Source organism: Micromonas pusilla (assembly GCF_000151265.4).
Source record: "Micromonas pusilla CCMP1545 genomic scaffold MICPUCscaffold_11, whole genome shotgun sequence".
NCBI lineage: Eukaryota > Viridiplantae > Chlorophyta > Mamiellophyceae > Mamiellales > Mamiellaceae > Micromonas > Micromonas pusilla.
In genome coordinates this window covers 529,466-541,039 of record NW_003315892.1, presented here as the reverse complement: position 1 = coordinate 541,039, position 11,574 = coordinate 529,466, and the positions used below count along the sequence as shown (strand labels likewise).

Here is an 11,574-nt window from a genome sequence, read left to right as displayed (position 1 = left end):
GATGCATTAGTGGTGAGCGCGCGCGTCGGCGTCGTTCTGGCGGACGGTTCGGTCGGTCGGTCGGTCGAGGCGGCGGAAGCGGAGGCGGATGGAAAAAAATCGAATCGAATCGAAAAACCGACGGACGCGTCGAATGTCCCCTCCGGTTCCTCCGCGCGTCGGCGAGACGCCGGCACGTGCGGTCACAACCAGAGAGTGTGCTCTGCGGCAAGCTTCCAGCTCGGTATCGCCCACGGAGTTAGGGCGTATGAGTAACGAACAGTCGCCGCGTGGTCGGGTCGGGCGCGGGCGGGTCGCGAAGACGGAGAGAGAAGAGAGAGACAGTTCCGACACCCTCCCGCGTCGCACCGTTCTCGTCCGTGACGTAAGACCCCAGGTACTCCTGCAAGTCCGTGTGCTCGTGGTTGTTTATCCGCATGAACCGATGCCCGGTCCGCTCCGCGAGGTACTGCACGAGACTGGTCTTCCCGCTCGACGTCGGCCCTTGCAACAAGATCGGGTGCCGGCGCAGCAACGCCGCGCGCGCGAGCGACGACAGGTGCGTCCGCACCCCCGGGGTGACGACGTATCGACCCGCCGCCTCAGGGTCCTCGCGCTCGAGGTCGCCAGCCTCGACCCAGTACTGCTCGATGAGCTCGTGGGTGTCGTCGGGCGGCGCGGGCGGGGCTTTGAATATCGCCTGCGAGAGGAGACGAGACGCGCGAGAGAGACGAGACGGCGCGGCGGCGGAGGGAGCGAAGAGGTGAGCGTTTGCGGCGTTTGCGGCGGCGGCGGCGGGGTAAGGGGCTCGACGAAGAGAACGCGCGCGGTGTGCGGAGCCGCTCTTCTCGATCGTTCACGGTCGTCACTTTTCAGTGACGTCACGGCGAGAATAGGTATGGGCTCCGACGGTCGGCTCTTCCACCGCGTCAGGACCGAGACGCGCCCACGGGTAAAGGGCGCCAAGGGCTGGAGCGGTGGAGCGGGGAGGGAGGGAAAAGAGACGAACGGGGGGGCGGGCGGGCGCGGAGAAAAAAAAAAAGAAAAGAAACGAAACCCTCGGTCGGTCGCGCGACGGACGCGACGCGCGCACCTTCAGCGGCGTCCCCTTCAACAGATGCTGCACCATGAGCCTCTCGAGCACGAGAGCGGAGTCGTGCTTCAGTAACGTCTGAAATGACATCGCGAAACCGTCGTACAGCGCGCGTTGCACGCCGTACAACGGCGCCGCGGTTCGAACGTATTCCAACGCTCGGCTCAGCGTGCGAAGCGAATACTGCGGCTTTTGATCCGCGCTGTCGAGCAAAACGCTCGCCGCGTCCGCTCTCGCGGCGAGGTAAAAGTCCACGATCGCGTGCACCGGCGCGTTGGGCACGGACGCGACCCCCTGCGACACGAGCAGCGCGAGATCCTCCCGTCCTTCGCACTCGCCCGCGTATATCTCCGTGAATCGGTGCTTCAACGCCGCCGGGAGGTCGCGCTTCCCGACATCCGTCGCGGGGTTCATCGCGCCGAAGATTCGAAACCGCGGGTGCCGTGGGACCGCGGCGCCGTCGCCGCGCTCGGAGAGCACCACGCTCCCTCGCGCGGACTCTAACACGCCGCCGAGGCGCTCTAATGTCTCCGCGGGGGCGAGGTTGATTTCGTCCAGCAGAATCCACGCGCCGTCTCGCAGCGCCGCGACGAGGGCGCCCTCGACGAACGCGAACACGGGGCCGCCGCCGCCGCCGCCGCACGCGCGCTCCGCGGTGGAGAGGTCGCGTTCGAACTGCTTCCACGCGTGCACGAGCGCGTCGGACAGCGCGCGGCGGCGTTTCTTCCCGGGTCCGGGTGGCGGCGGCGGCGGCGGCGGCGTCGTTTCTTCCGTCGTCGTCGTCGTCCTCTCCGGCTCTTTCGCCTCTTTCGACGTTTTCCCTCCTCCCCCCCGCGTCTTGCGCTTGCTCTTCCCTCTCCCCCCTGGGCCCTTCGCTGCTGCGGTCTTCTCGTCCGCCTCCGCGATGACCGCCTCCGCTTCCGCCTCCGCGATGACCGCCGCGGTGGACGCGACGCGCTCCTCCTCCGCCTCGGACGCGAGCTTCGCGACTCGCTCCACCCCCGCGCGAAACGCGTGCAGCAGATGCGTCCACTTCCTTCGCTCGGCGTACCGCTCGACGCGCGTCATAAACTCTCGGTTCGCCACCGACGGAAACGTCTCCTCGAACACCACTCGGAACCGCGGCAGGAGCGGCAGGCACAGGTGCCGCGCGCCCGCGGGTCGGAACCCGCCGAGGAAGTCCGCGGACTCGGACTGGTTCGACAGGTTCACGACGCACAGCTGTGCGCCGACGACGCGCGCCAGCTGTTGGACGAGCGCGGTTTTCCCGGTGCCGGTTTCGCCGACGAGTAACACCGGTTCGGTCACCGCTACGGCGGCGGCGACGCGCTCTAGGAGTCGCATCGCGTGCCCGGTCCTCGCCCATCCGCCGGTAGTACCTCCTCCCTGTCCGCTTCCTAACGCCGCGCACGCGGCCGTTTCCGCGGGAAGAATCGCGCGGCCGACGGCGACGGAGCCCGTCCCGGGGACGAGCGACGGCTTGCGGAGCGCGTCCGTGTTCTCCGCGGCGGTCGCGTTGAGGTCCCAGCACGCCGCGATGGCCTCGATGACCCTCCGCCTCCCGGGCCCGGACGGCAGCATCCCGGCGAGGACGTCCACGGCTTCTTCGTACGCCGCCAACTTGACTTTCGGCGGCAGCGCGTCGCGCGCGGACTTGCCTTCGCGCAGCAGCGACAGCTCGCTCTGACGCGTGCGCTCGAGTCGCCTCGCCCATCGAAGGAGGTCGCGGAGCGTGAACGGCCTGCCCGCGTGCGCGCGGACGTCGCCGACGTTTCCGACGTCGACGCCCTGGACGAGCGAGGGCGGCCGCGCGGTCGCGGTCGCGGTCGCGGCGTCGTCTTCCTCCATCGCGTCCTCGTCGGCGGCGGCGTCGCCTCCCGGCGCCGCCGCGCCCCCCCCCTGCCCGCACATCCTCTGCGCGACGTTCAACGTCCGGAGCATCCCGTGCGCGAGCGGCGTCAGCTTCGGATGCATCCCGCGCAGAATCTCCATCGGCTCGTCGCCCCGCGGCGGCTCCAGCGCGACGCGCGACCACAACCCCGCGAGCGGATCCGCGCGCGCGTTCGCCGCGGCGCCCCCGCCGGCTCTGCCGCCGCCCGTCGTCGTCGTCCCGAACAACTGAAACCCGCCCGCGGCGACGACGCTCTCGCCTCGTCCCGGGATGTAAAGCCGCCGCTCCTCGAGCAGCGGCACGAGCGCGGCGAGCACCTCGAACGGCGCGAGGTCGACGTCTTCGATGACGACCCAGGTCCCGTCCGCGACGGCGCGCGTCAACGCGCCGGGCCGCCATTCAAACTCCCCGGGCGCCGCGCCCACGACGTAGGACCCCAACAGCGACTTGCTGTCCGTCTGCGCGTCCAGGTGCAGCGTCACGAAGTCGTCGTTCCCCGTCAGGCGCGCCACCTCCTCCAGCGTCGCGGACTTGCCGACGCCCGCGGGGCCTTCCAGGAGGAGCGGTTTCCCGCGGCAGAGCGCGAGCGCGACGGCTTCGAGGTTTTTCCTCGCGCCGCGCGTGCGCACCATCGGGGGCCCTCGCGCTGACCCCCCTCGCGCTCGCCCGCTGCTCTCCCCGGGGCGATCGCGGTCGCGGTCGCGGTCGCGCGTCTCGATCTCCACGCCGCCGATGCGCACGTGCCCCGGCGCCGCGGGGAGGTCCCACCCCGTCGGCGGCGCCTCCGCGAACGCCGCGAATGATGAATCCATCTCCATTCGTCCGCCGCCTCCTGGGCGCGGGCCCGGGTTCAAGTACGCGCCCGCGCGCTCGAGCGCGATGGCCGTCTCCTCCTCCTCCCACCGCTCCGTGAACGCGTGTCGCTCATCCGCGTCGATCGCTTGCCGCGCGCGCAGCGTCGCGGCGACGTCGTCGGGGAGATGCAGCGTCCGCGCCAGCACCATTGCCGCGGTCCAGCGAATCTCCGCGTCCCACCCCGCGTCTCGACGAAGGAGCCGCGCCAGCGGCGCGCAGTCCCACCGCAGGGCCGCGTTCGCGTCGCCGCCGCCGTCGTCGCCGCCCCCGTCCGCGTCGTCGGCGGACTGGCGCGTCGTCGTGGACGGCGACTCCATCAGCGCGTCGCTCAGGGCGCGGAGGAGGCGGACGCATCCGCGCACGACGACGAGCGCGTGCTCGCGCGGCATCGTCGTCGACGCCGCCGCGCCGGCGCCGGCGCCGGTCGCGCGCACGACGCGCGCGAACGGCGGCGGCGTGACGCGCAGGTACGCCATCGCGATCGGCCGCGCGTGCGGCATGAGCTCGAGGAGCATCCCGAGCGCGGCGCACGCGCGCTCGTGCGCGGTCGCGGCGGCGTCGTCGTCGCCGCCCTCCGATCCGCCGCCGCCGTCATTCTTCGTCTTCGTCGTCGTCGTCGTCGCGCGCGCGCGCGACGCGTCGAGGCCGTGCGCCAGCGCGTGCAGCGCGACGGGCCGCAGGCAGCCGCCCGCGGCGACCGCGTACGTCGGATCTAACAGCAGCGACCCCGCGGCCGCGAGCAAGGCGTCCTCCTTGACGCCGCGCTTCAGATGCCATCGCGTCGCGGCGTCGTGGTCGTCGTCGTCGGCGGCGCGTTTCTTCCCTCGCCGCGCGTTCGACGGCGGCTTCCCGCGCGCGAAGACCGCATCGCACGCCCGCGACGACCCCGGCGCGTCCGGGCATCGCTCCGCGAGCCTCTCCAGGCCGCGTCGAAGCGTCTCGGCGAGGCCCATCCTCCGAAGGATCGACGACGCGCGGACGCCCTATGCGTCTCCGGGCGGCGGAGACGGCACTCCCGACAGGCCGCCGCGGTCGGTTGTCATCAGTGCCGTCGTTGAGTTGCCAGCTGTGAACGCCCTACTCCCCCCCGCGCGCGCCTCTCCGCCCCGCTCGTCATGATCATCGAAGAGACGTCGCCGTCGCCGTCGCCGTCGCCGAGCGTCAATGAGGCCGCGACGACGCTGACGCGCATGGAGCACGACGCGCCGCCCGCGCCCGTGAGCAAGAGCCCGAGCCCCGAGCGCCGGCCCGTCGCGGAGCAACGCGACGAGGGGCTTTTCAAACGCGCCGCGGAGTGGGCGTCGAAGCAGGAGGACAGGGACGCCGCGGTCAGACGCCGACGCGAGGCGGTCGCGAGCTTCGAGGCGAATGGAGGAATGACGTGGTTCCCGGATCTCGAAGTCGGCGGCGGCGGCGGCGACGACGACTACGACGACGGCTTCACGTCGACGGACGACGACGACGACGACGACGACGACGACGACGCGCCCTTCGGCTTTCTCGACGGACCCGAGCGACGACGCGCCGCGTTCTGGGCGAAGAAGCGCGCGACGAGCGCGAAGAAGGAGAGGGACGGCGTCCAGGACGCGTACAAGACCTCGCGCGTCGCCGCGGCGCGCGCTGTGACGTTCCCGAGCCCGGTGGAGCAGGTGGAGAGGATCGAGTCGCGTGAGTCGCCGAAGAAAGAGGAGGACGTCGACGACGTGCCCGAGTCGCCGACGAAATTCGACTTCGACATGCCCGAGTCGCCGACGAAATTCGACTTCGACATGCCCGAGTCGCCGAAGAAGGTCGAGCCGCCGCCCGACGTCTTCGCGTTCGCGGACGTGACGCCGACGCAGGAGATCCCGGACGAGGACGACGTCGCGGACGACGCGCGGTCGCGCGGCGTCGAGTCGCGTCTGATGAAAAACGTGACTCAAAGGAAGCGCGCGTCGCCGTCGAGCTACGACCCGAACGCGTGGGCCGACGAGGTGCGGCCGTCGCGCGAGCCGGGGATCCTGCATAGGCGGGCGAAGAAGACGGCGAAGAAGACGCAGATGATTCAGGAGAAGCGGACGAAGACGTCGGCGAAGTCGCCCGGCGCCGCCGCCGCGACCGACAAACATCGGCAACCGCTGATGGATGTGCTGCGGGACAACCTCCTCGACGCGCCGGCACCCCGGCTGCGTGTTCGCGCTTCGGCGTGCACGACGCCGCCGCCGAAATCTGCGCCCGCGCGTTCTCCTCCGCGCGTCGCGGCGGCGGCGGCCGTCGCTTCCCTGCGCACGACGGCCGCGTCGCCCGACGAGTCCTCGAAGGTACACACGCTGCAGAGCATCACGCGCGCGTTCGCGTCGACGGTGGAGCGCCTGGATGAATTACGCGAGAGCAACGTCATCGATTCTGATGAGTTCGAAGCGATGAAGACGACCGCGATGGCGTGGTGGACCAGGATGGTAGAGTCGTCGGAGTCGGAGTGAGAGAGAGGAGATGGACGCGGATGAAGGACGACGCGAACGAAAAACGACGGACGCGACGCGAGAACGACGCAGCGCGGCGACGACGACGATGATGATGTGTTATGAACTACGTATGTGCGTGCGTGCGCTAAGAACTACTGCTGCTATCGCTGTCGCTCGCCGAGTCCTCGCGGCGACTCCTCTTCGCCTTCTTGCGCTTCTTCTTCGAGTCCTTCTTGTGCTTCTTCTTGGAGTCCTTCTTGTGCTTCTTGGAATCCTTCTTGTGTTTTTTGCTCGAAGATTTTTTCCCCTCGAGATCCTCCGTCGCCGCGCGCTTCCCGCCGCTTCTCCTCGGCGCGCGCGCGTCGTCGTCGTCCTCTACTGGTACCGGCTGCGGCGTCGGCGCGTCGCGCGCGGCGGCGAGTACTTCCTCGTACGTCGTGTACCGCCGCGGCGCGTCGAGCTTCGTCGCTCGCGCGCTTTCCTCTTCCCGCCTCCGCTCGGCTTTTTCGAGCCGCTCGCGCGCTCGCGCCTCCTCCTCCTCTCTCGCGCGCGCCTCGCGCTCCTCGCGCTCAAACTCCTCCTCCGCCTCGAAGATCGCTTTGAACAGATCCATCGGGCGCTCCACGAACGGCGGCGGCGGCGGTGGGACCTCCACGACGACGTTCGCTCCGGGCGGCAGCGGCAGCGGCGGCGGCGGCGGCGGCGGCGGCGGCATCGAGCCGGACGACGACGCGTTCGCCCCCGGCGGCGGCGGCGGCGGCGCGGTCCCCGGCTTGGCCCCCCACGCGCCGGTGCTGAACGCTCGAACGCCGCCCGCACTCTTCGGCAGCGGAGGCGGCGGGACGAGCCCCGCGCCGACGGGCGGAGGAGGGACGAGCCCCGCGCCGACGGGCGGCGGCGGGACGAGCCCCGCGCCCGCCGGCGGCGGCGGCGGCGGCGACGGCGGCGCTTTCGCGACGGCGGCGGCGGCCTCTCCCGATGTCGGCGGCGGCGGCGGCGGCGCCGCGTTCAAAAACTTCGGCGCCGCGTCGTTCTCGGCCGCGATCGTGTCCGTGAGGACGATGCTGTCCGTCTTAAACTTCACCTCCGTCCCCGGCTTCGCCATGCCGTCGAACGGATCGTTCACGCCGAAACGTTTACACAGCAACGACTCCGGGGCCCAGTCCTCCGTCGTTCGCGTCGGGCGAATCGGCGCGAGTTTCGCTCGCTCTTCCTTCTCTCGCTCCTCCTTCGCGTCCAACACCGTCCCGCCGCTGACGAAGTTGGACATCATCCGTAACCCGGGCTTCAACGCCTTCGAGCCGTGCCCCATGTCTTGCGCTGTCCCGGACGTGAACGTGTTGGATAACGTCTCTTGTATCCGCGTCCGGTCCCCCGCGGCGATCTTCTTCACTTCGATCGTGTTCGGCTCCTTCGGTCGCGCCGGCCCCGGCGCCGCTTCGTCGTCCGGGACGAAACCCGGCGGCGGCGCGGTGGATAACGGCCGATGAGCGTCCGTTTCCGATGTCTTACGACTCGGCAGCGGCGTCTCCCCGAGCATCTTACTCCGGTCTTCCGCGTCCAGCGGGCGCGACCGCGGCGGCGCGACGGCGTCGACGCCGACGCCCCATTCGCTCACGCCCTCGGCGCCGTCGGTGACCTCTCGCTTGCTCTCCGCGAGCTTATGCGCGTAGTACTTCACGTCGTCGCCGAGCCCGAACAGAAAGTCAAACTTCGGGTCGTGCTTCTGCCGTTCCTTCGCCATCGCCTCGAACGCGGGCCCGTTCTTCGCGATGAACCGCGCCGTCGTGTCGATAAACTTCTTCCGCGCGTCGTCCGCGGGCGGCGGAGGCGGCGGCGACCTCGGGGGGAGCGCCGGTTGGGGTTGGCTCGGAGTCAACCGCTGACCCGGCACCGGCGGCGGCGCGCTCCCGGGCGGGAACCGGTGGAACGGCTTGAACGTCCGAGGCACGGTCGGGGGAGGGTACCACTTCGCGGGCGCGAGCGTGTGCGACGAGAGCGCGAACCCGCGCACGAGAACCGTCGCGCGAGACACGACGCGGTCGCGGTCGCGGTCGCGGTCGCGATCGCGATCTCGATCTCGGTCGCGTCCCCTCTCCGATCCGTCGTCCCCTCTCCGATCCGTCGTCCCGAGCAGCAGCCGCCGCGCCTCGCCCCGCCGCCCCTCCCCCGCTGGCGCTCGCCCGAGCAACCCCAAGGGCGCGCCGCCGGTTCGAAGCCCGCCGTTTCCGCCCGCGCCGTCCGGGAACCGCGCGCGCTCGTCGTCGTCGCTGTCCTCGTCGGAGACGACTTCGTACGCGTGTCCGATGACGTCGCCGCCGATCGTCTTACTCCGGTACACGTCCTCGTCCGGGTCGTCGCCTTCGAACACGCCGACGCCGAACGCCTCGCCGCGCGAGGGCTTGACGTCGCCGAGACCGCGCGGGTCTCTCGCCGCGTTTTTCCTGCGAATCTCCGCGACTTTGCGAAACTCCTCCGCGCCCTCGAACGGGTCGTAACCGACGCCGTGGACGTTCAACTTCGGGTGGAGGACGTAGGCGGGCGCGTCGTCCGCGAGCGCAGTTGGGAGCGCGCCCCACTTCCGCCGCCGCCGCGCCCGCGACGGATCGCGTCCGTCGTCGTCGTCGTCGGCGTGGCCGTCGTCGTCGGAAGATGAACCGTCGCCGTCGCCGCGGCGCCCGATGCCCTTCCCTCTCCTCCACCCCATCAACGTCAGCAGACGCATCCCGACGGGATCGGCGATCGAGATGACGAGATCCGCGGGGACGACGCCCGGGATGATCGGGCTCCTTCCTCCTCCGCCGCCCGCGCCGGACGCGGTCGCCTCCGCGGCGGACATCGCGCGTCGCGCGTTCATCGCCGCCGTCGCGCCGAACGTGTCGTAATCCTGCCGCGCCTCCAGCGCCGTCGCCGCGAGCTCCTCGCGCTCGTCTTCGTCCATGAAGTCGAAAGCCGTGGACGTCTTCTTGGCTCCCGCGCGATCGCCCGCTGAGGACCGGAACGCGCTCGGGGCCCATCCCTCCTTGCTTCCCACGGTGTTGTAGTACCCCGCGCTGAACCCGCCGGTGAAGGCGCCGTGGAACCGCCGACGGCCTTCCGCGTCCGTCGCCTCCTGCTTGTGCACGGGGAGCGCGCGCGTCGTCGCGAGATCCTGCGTCCGCTTCCTGTGTCGATGACGCTGCTCCTCCTCGTGCTCGAGCGGGGTCCCGACGACGACGTAGTCCTCGCTGTCGCTGTCCATGGCGCGCGCCGAGGGGGGAGGAGGAGCGGCGGCGCGGAGGGGGCGGGGGGGGGAGGGCGCCGCGCGCGTCCGTCCCCGCCGCGTTCGCGCCGCGCTGAGTGACGGCGTCGTGCCCTAAAACGCGAACAGCGCTTCGTTCAGTTCGTGAATCGCGTCTCGCGCGGTCGTCGTCGTTGTTGGTTTTATTCTCGGTATCCACGACGACTGGACGCCGCGCGCGTCCACTCCCGGCCGCGCGCCGTCGGTGCATGCGACGCGAGACGCTGCTCGCGTGCGCCGTCTGGGTCGAGCTCTCGTTGCTCGCGGCGTCGCCCACGGTCGCGATTTCGCCGACGTGCATCGCGTGGAAGTGCGTCAAGCGCCTTCGTCGAGCGCTATCCAAGACGACGACGACGACGACGACGACGACGACGACGACGTGCAGCTCGACCACGACGACCATGTCCCCGACTCGCGGCGACGACGACGCGACGCCCGAGAAGAAGACGCGCGCGCCGAAGCCGCCGAAGCGGACGTCCCCTCGCAACCTCCCGCGCGAACACCTCCTCCCCAAGGAGGTCGTCGTGCGTCTCTACACGGCGCACGAGCGACACTTCATAAAGCAAGGGCAAAAATATTTCGGGAAGCGCACCGGCGGCGTCGCGTTAAACCCGACGGTGTGGGACGACCGGTGCTCGCGTCTGCTCGCCGACGCCTCTCCGCACAGGAACTTTATCGTGCGCCTGAGAGCGCACTTGCGCGCGGACGGGCACACGCTGCAGACGCCGAGGTTGTTCTTAGGCGCGTCCCAGGTAGATGGGGCCCCGTACGACCGCGTCGGCGCGGCCGTTCCTGAGGACTTCCCCCGCGTGTGTTTCTATCCGCCCACCCCTCGCTTTCGATCCCGAAGCATCGCGATGCCTTTCAACTCCACCCCGACGTCGCTTCGTGTGGACCGACCCTCAGGGTTCCACGCGACGCCGAAGGAGAACACGACGGCGATCATGCGCGACGGGTTCGACCCGCGCAAGCGACGCTCGAGCGGTAACGGCGGTACGTCGTGCATTATATCACTATTCGACCATATTATATTTCGACCAGAACAACCAGCCACCGCAACTTACCCGCCGTCGTCTCGGTCACCCCCCCCCCCCCCCTCCTTCCACCCCATCCCCCTGTCGGTCGCAGCGTGGTTCGCCGGGAGCGTGCGGTCCGCGATCGACTTCGCGTGCGGGTCGCAGTGTCGCCAGGCGTCCGCGTTGGACGTCCTCCTCGTCGCGCTGCTGCCGTGTGGGTACGTCACGACGCACCACGGGGACCCTCCGGTGGCGTTCGCGGAGCAGCCGGACCGGAGCGCGTTCATCGAGACGGCGTACGTGTTCTCGGAGGACGCCGCGCTGCCGTTGGCGCACTGGAAGAGTTGAGCCGAGCGAGCGAGCGTTTTTTCTCGGCTCGTTCTATCGTTTTAGTCATCACGAACCACGACACACGTTCCGAGAAACGCGGACGCGACCACGACACACGTCCACGCCCGCTCACGCGCGCGCACGCTCTCGCCAACCACCTCACCTCGCTCTCCCTCCCTCGAACATGTGCCCGATCAAGCCCGGCGCCGCGGTCCCGACGAAGCCCGGGGTGTACTGGCGCGACACCAGCGCCTGGGTGCGCTACGCGGACGCGTCCGCGACCAAGATACGCCTCGCGGAGGCGCAGGCGTCGCTCGCGAAGAAGGAGGCGCCCGGGAGCCCGCGCGGGCCGCTCGATAGGGCTCCGTCCCCGGCGCCCTCCCCCAGCGCGAGCTCGTCGCCGTGGCTGTGCGAGACGATCGTCGACCTGGGCGACATCGGACCGTCGTGGCTCGGCGGCGGGTCGTACCGCGTCGACCTCGCGCGCCGCGAGCAGATCTCCCCGCGCGGGTTCGTCCGGCCGCTCCTCATCGTGGATTGAAGAACCAAAAAACCAAAAAAAAAAAAAAACCGAGCCGACGACCGGAAGGCGCGAGTCCGCCCGAGTACGACCACACTGCAACGAACGATAACGCGTCGCGCGAAGAGACGCGTGTGTACCACCACCGACGAACGAGAACGCGACA

The 11,574-nt window shown here is 70.0% G+C and overlaps 5 protein-coding genes across 5 annotated transcripts in view; 3 read left to right on the top strand and 2 right to left on the bottom strand.

Annotated features, from left to right (window-relative positions):
* MICPUCDRAFT_21219 (uncharacterized protein) overlaps positions 1–3,595 on the bottom strand; it is a gene marked incomplete at both ends in the record, with an annotated part of 7,848 nt that extends 4,253 nt beyond the window's left edge. Inside the window, 5 exons of the mRNA XM_003061925.1 lie at positions 349–666; positions 1,171–1,795; positions 2,027–2,429; positions 2,543–2,676; positions 2,867–3,595. Of these exons, the coding sequence (XP_003061971.1) occupies positions 349–666; positions 1,171–1,795; positions 2,027–2,429; positions 2,543–2,676; positions 2,867–3,595 (2,209 nt within the window). The remainder of the gene's footprint in view (positions 1–348; positions 667–1,170; positions 1,796–2,026; positions 2,430–2,542; positions 2,677–2,866) is intronic.
* A 1,338-nt stretch (positions 3,596–4,933) lies between these two features.
* MICPUCDRAFT_51731 (uncharacterized protein) lies at positions 4,934–6,280 on the top strand (the record flags this gene model as incomplete). Its single annotated transcript, XM_003062132.1, has 1 exon — positions 4,934–6,280. One exon carries the CDS (start codon positions 4,934–4,936, stop codon positions 6,278–6,280), a length of 1,347 nt encoding a protein of 448 aa, XP_003062178.1.
* Positions 6,281–6,376: 96 nt separating this feature from the next.
* MICPUCDRAFT_51730 (uncharacterized protein) lies at positions 6,377–9,503 on the bottom strand (the record flags this gene model as incomplete). The annotated part of the gene is made up of 1 exon (XM_003061924.1): positions 6,377–9,503. One exon carries the CDS (start codon positions 9,501–9,503, stop codon positions 6,408–6,410), a length of 3,096 nt encoding a protein of 1,031 aa, XP_003061970.1. The 3' UTR covers positions 6,377–6,407.
* Positions 9,504–9,751: 248 nt separating this feature from the next.
* On the top strand, positions 9,752–10,906 carry MICPUCDRAFT_51729 (uncharacterized protein; the record flags this gene model as incomplete). The annotated part of the gene is made up of 1 exon (XM_003062131.1): positions 9,752–10,906. The coding sequence occupies one exon, from the start codon at positions 9,752–9,754 to the stop codon at positions 10,904–10,906; it is 1,155 nt and encodes a 384-aa protein (XP_003062177.1).
* Positions 10,907–11,072: 166 nt separating this feature from the next.
* Positions 11,073–11,429, top strand: MICPUCDRAFT_51728 (uncharacterized protein; the record flags this gene model as incomplete). The annotated part of the gene is made up of 1 exon (XM_003062130.1): positions 11,073–11,429. The coding sequence occupies one exon, from the start codon at positions 11,073–11,075 to the stop codon at positions 11,427–11,429; it is 357 nt and encodes a 118-aa protein (XP_003062176.1).
* Between the last annotated feature and the right edge of the window lie 145 nt (positions 11,430–11,574).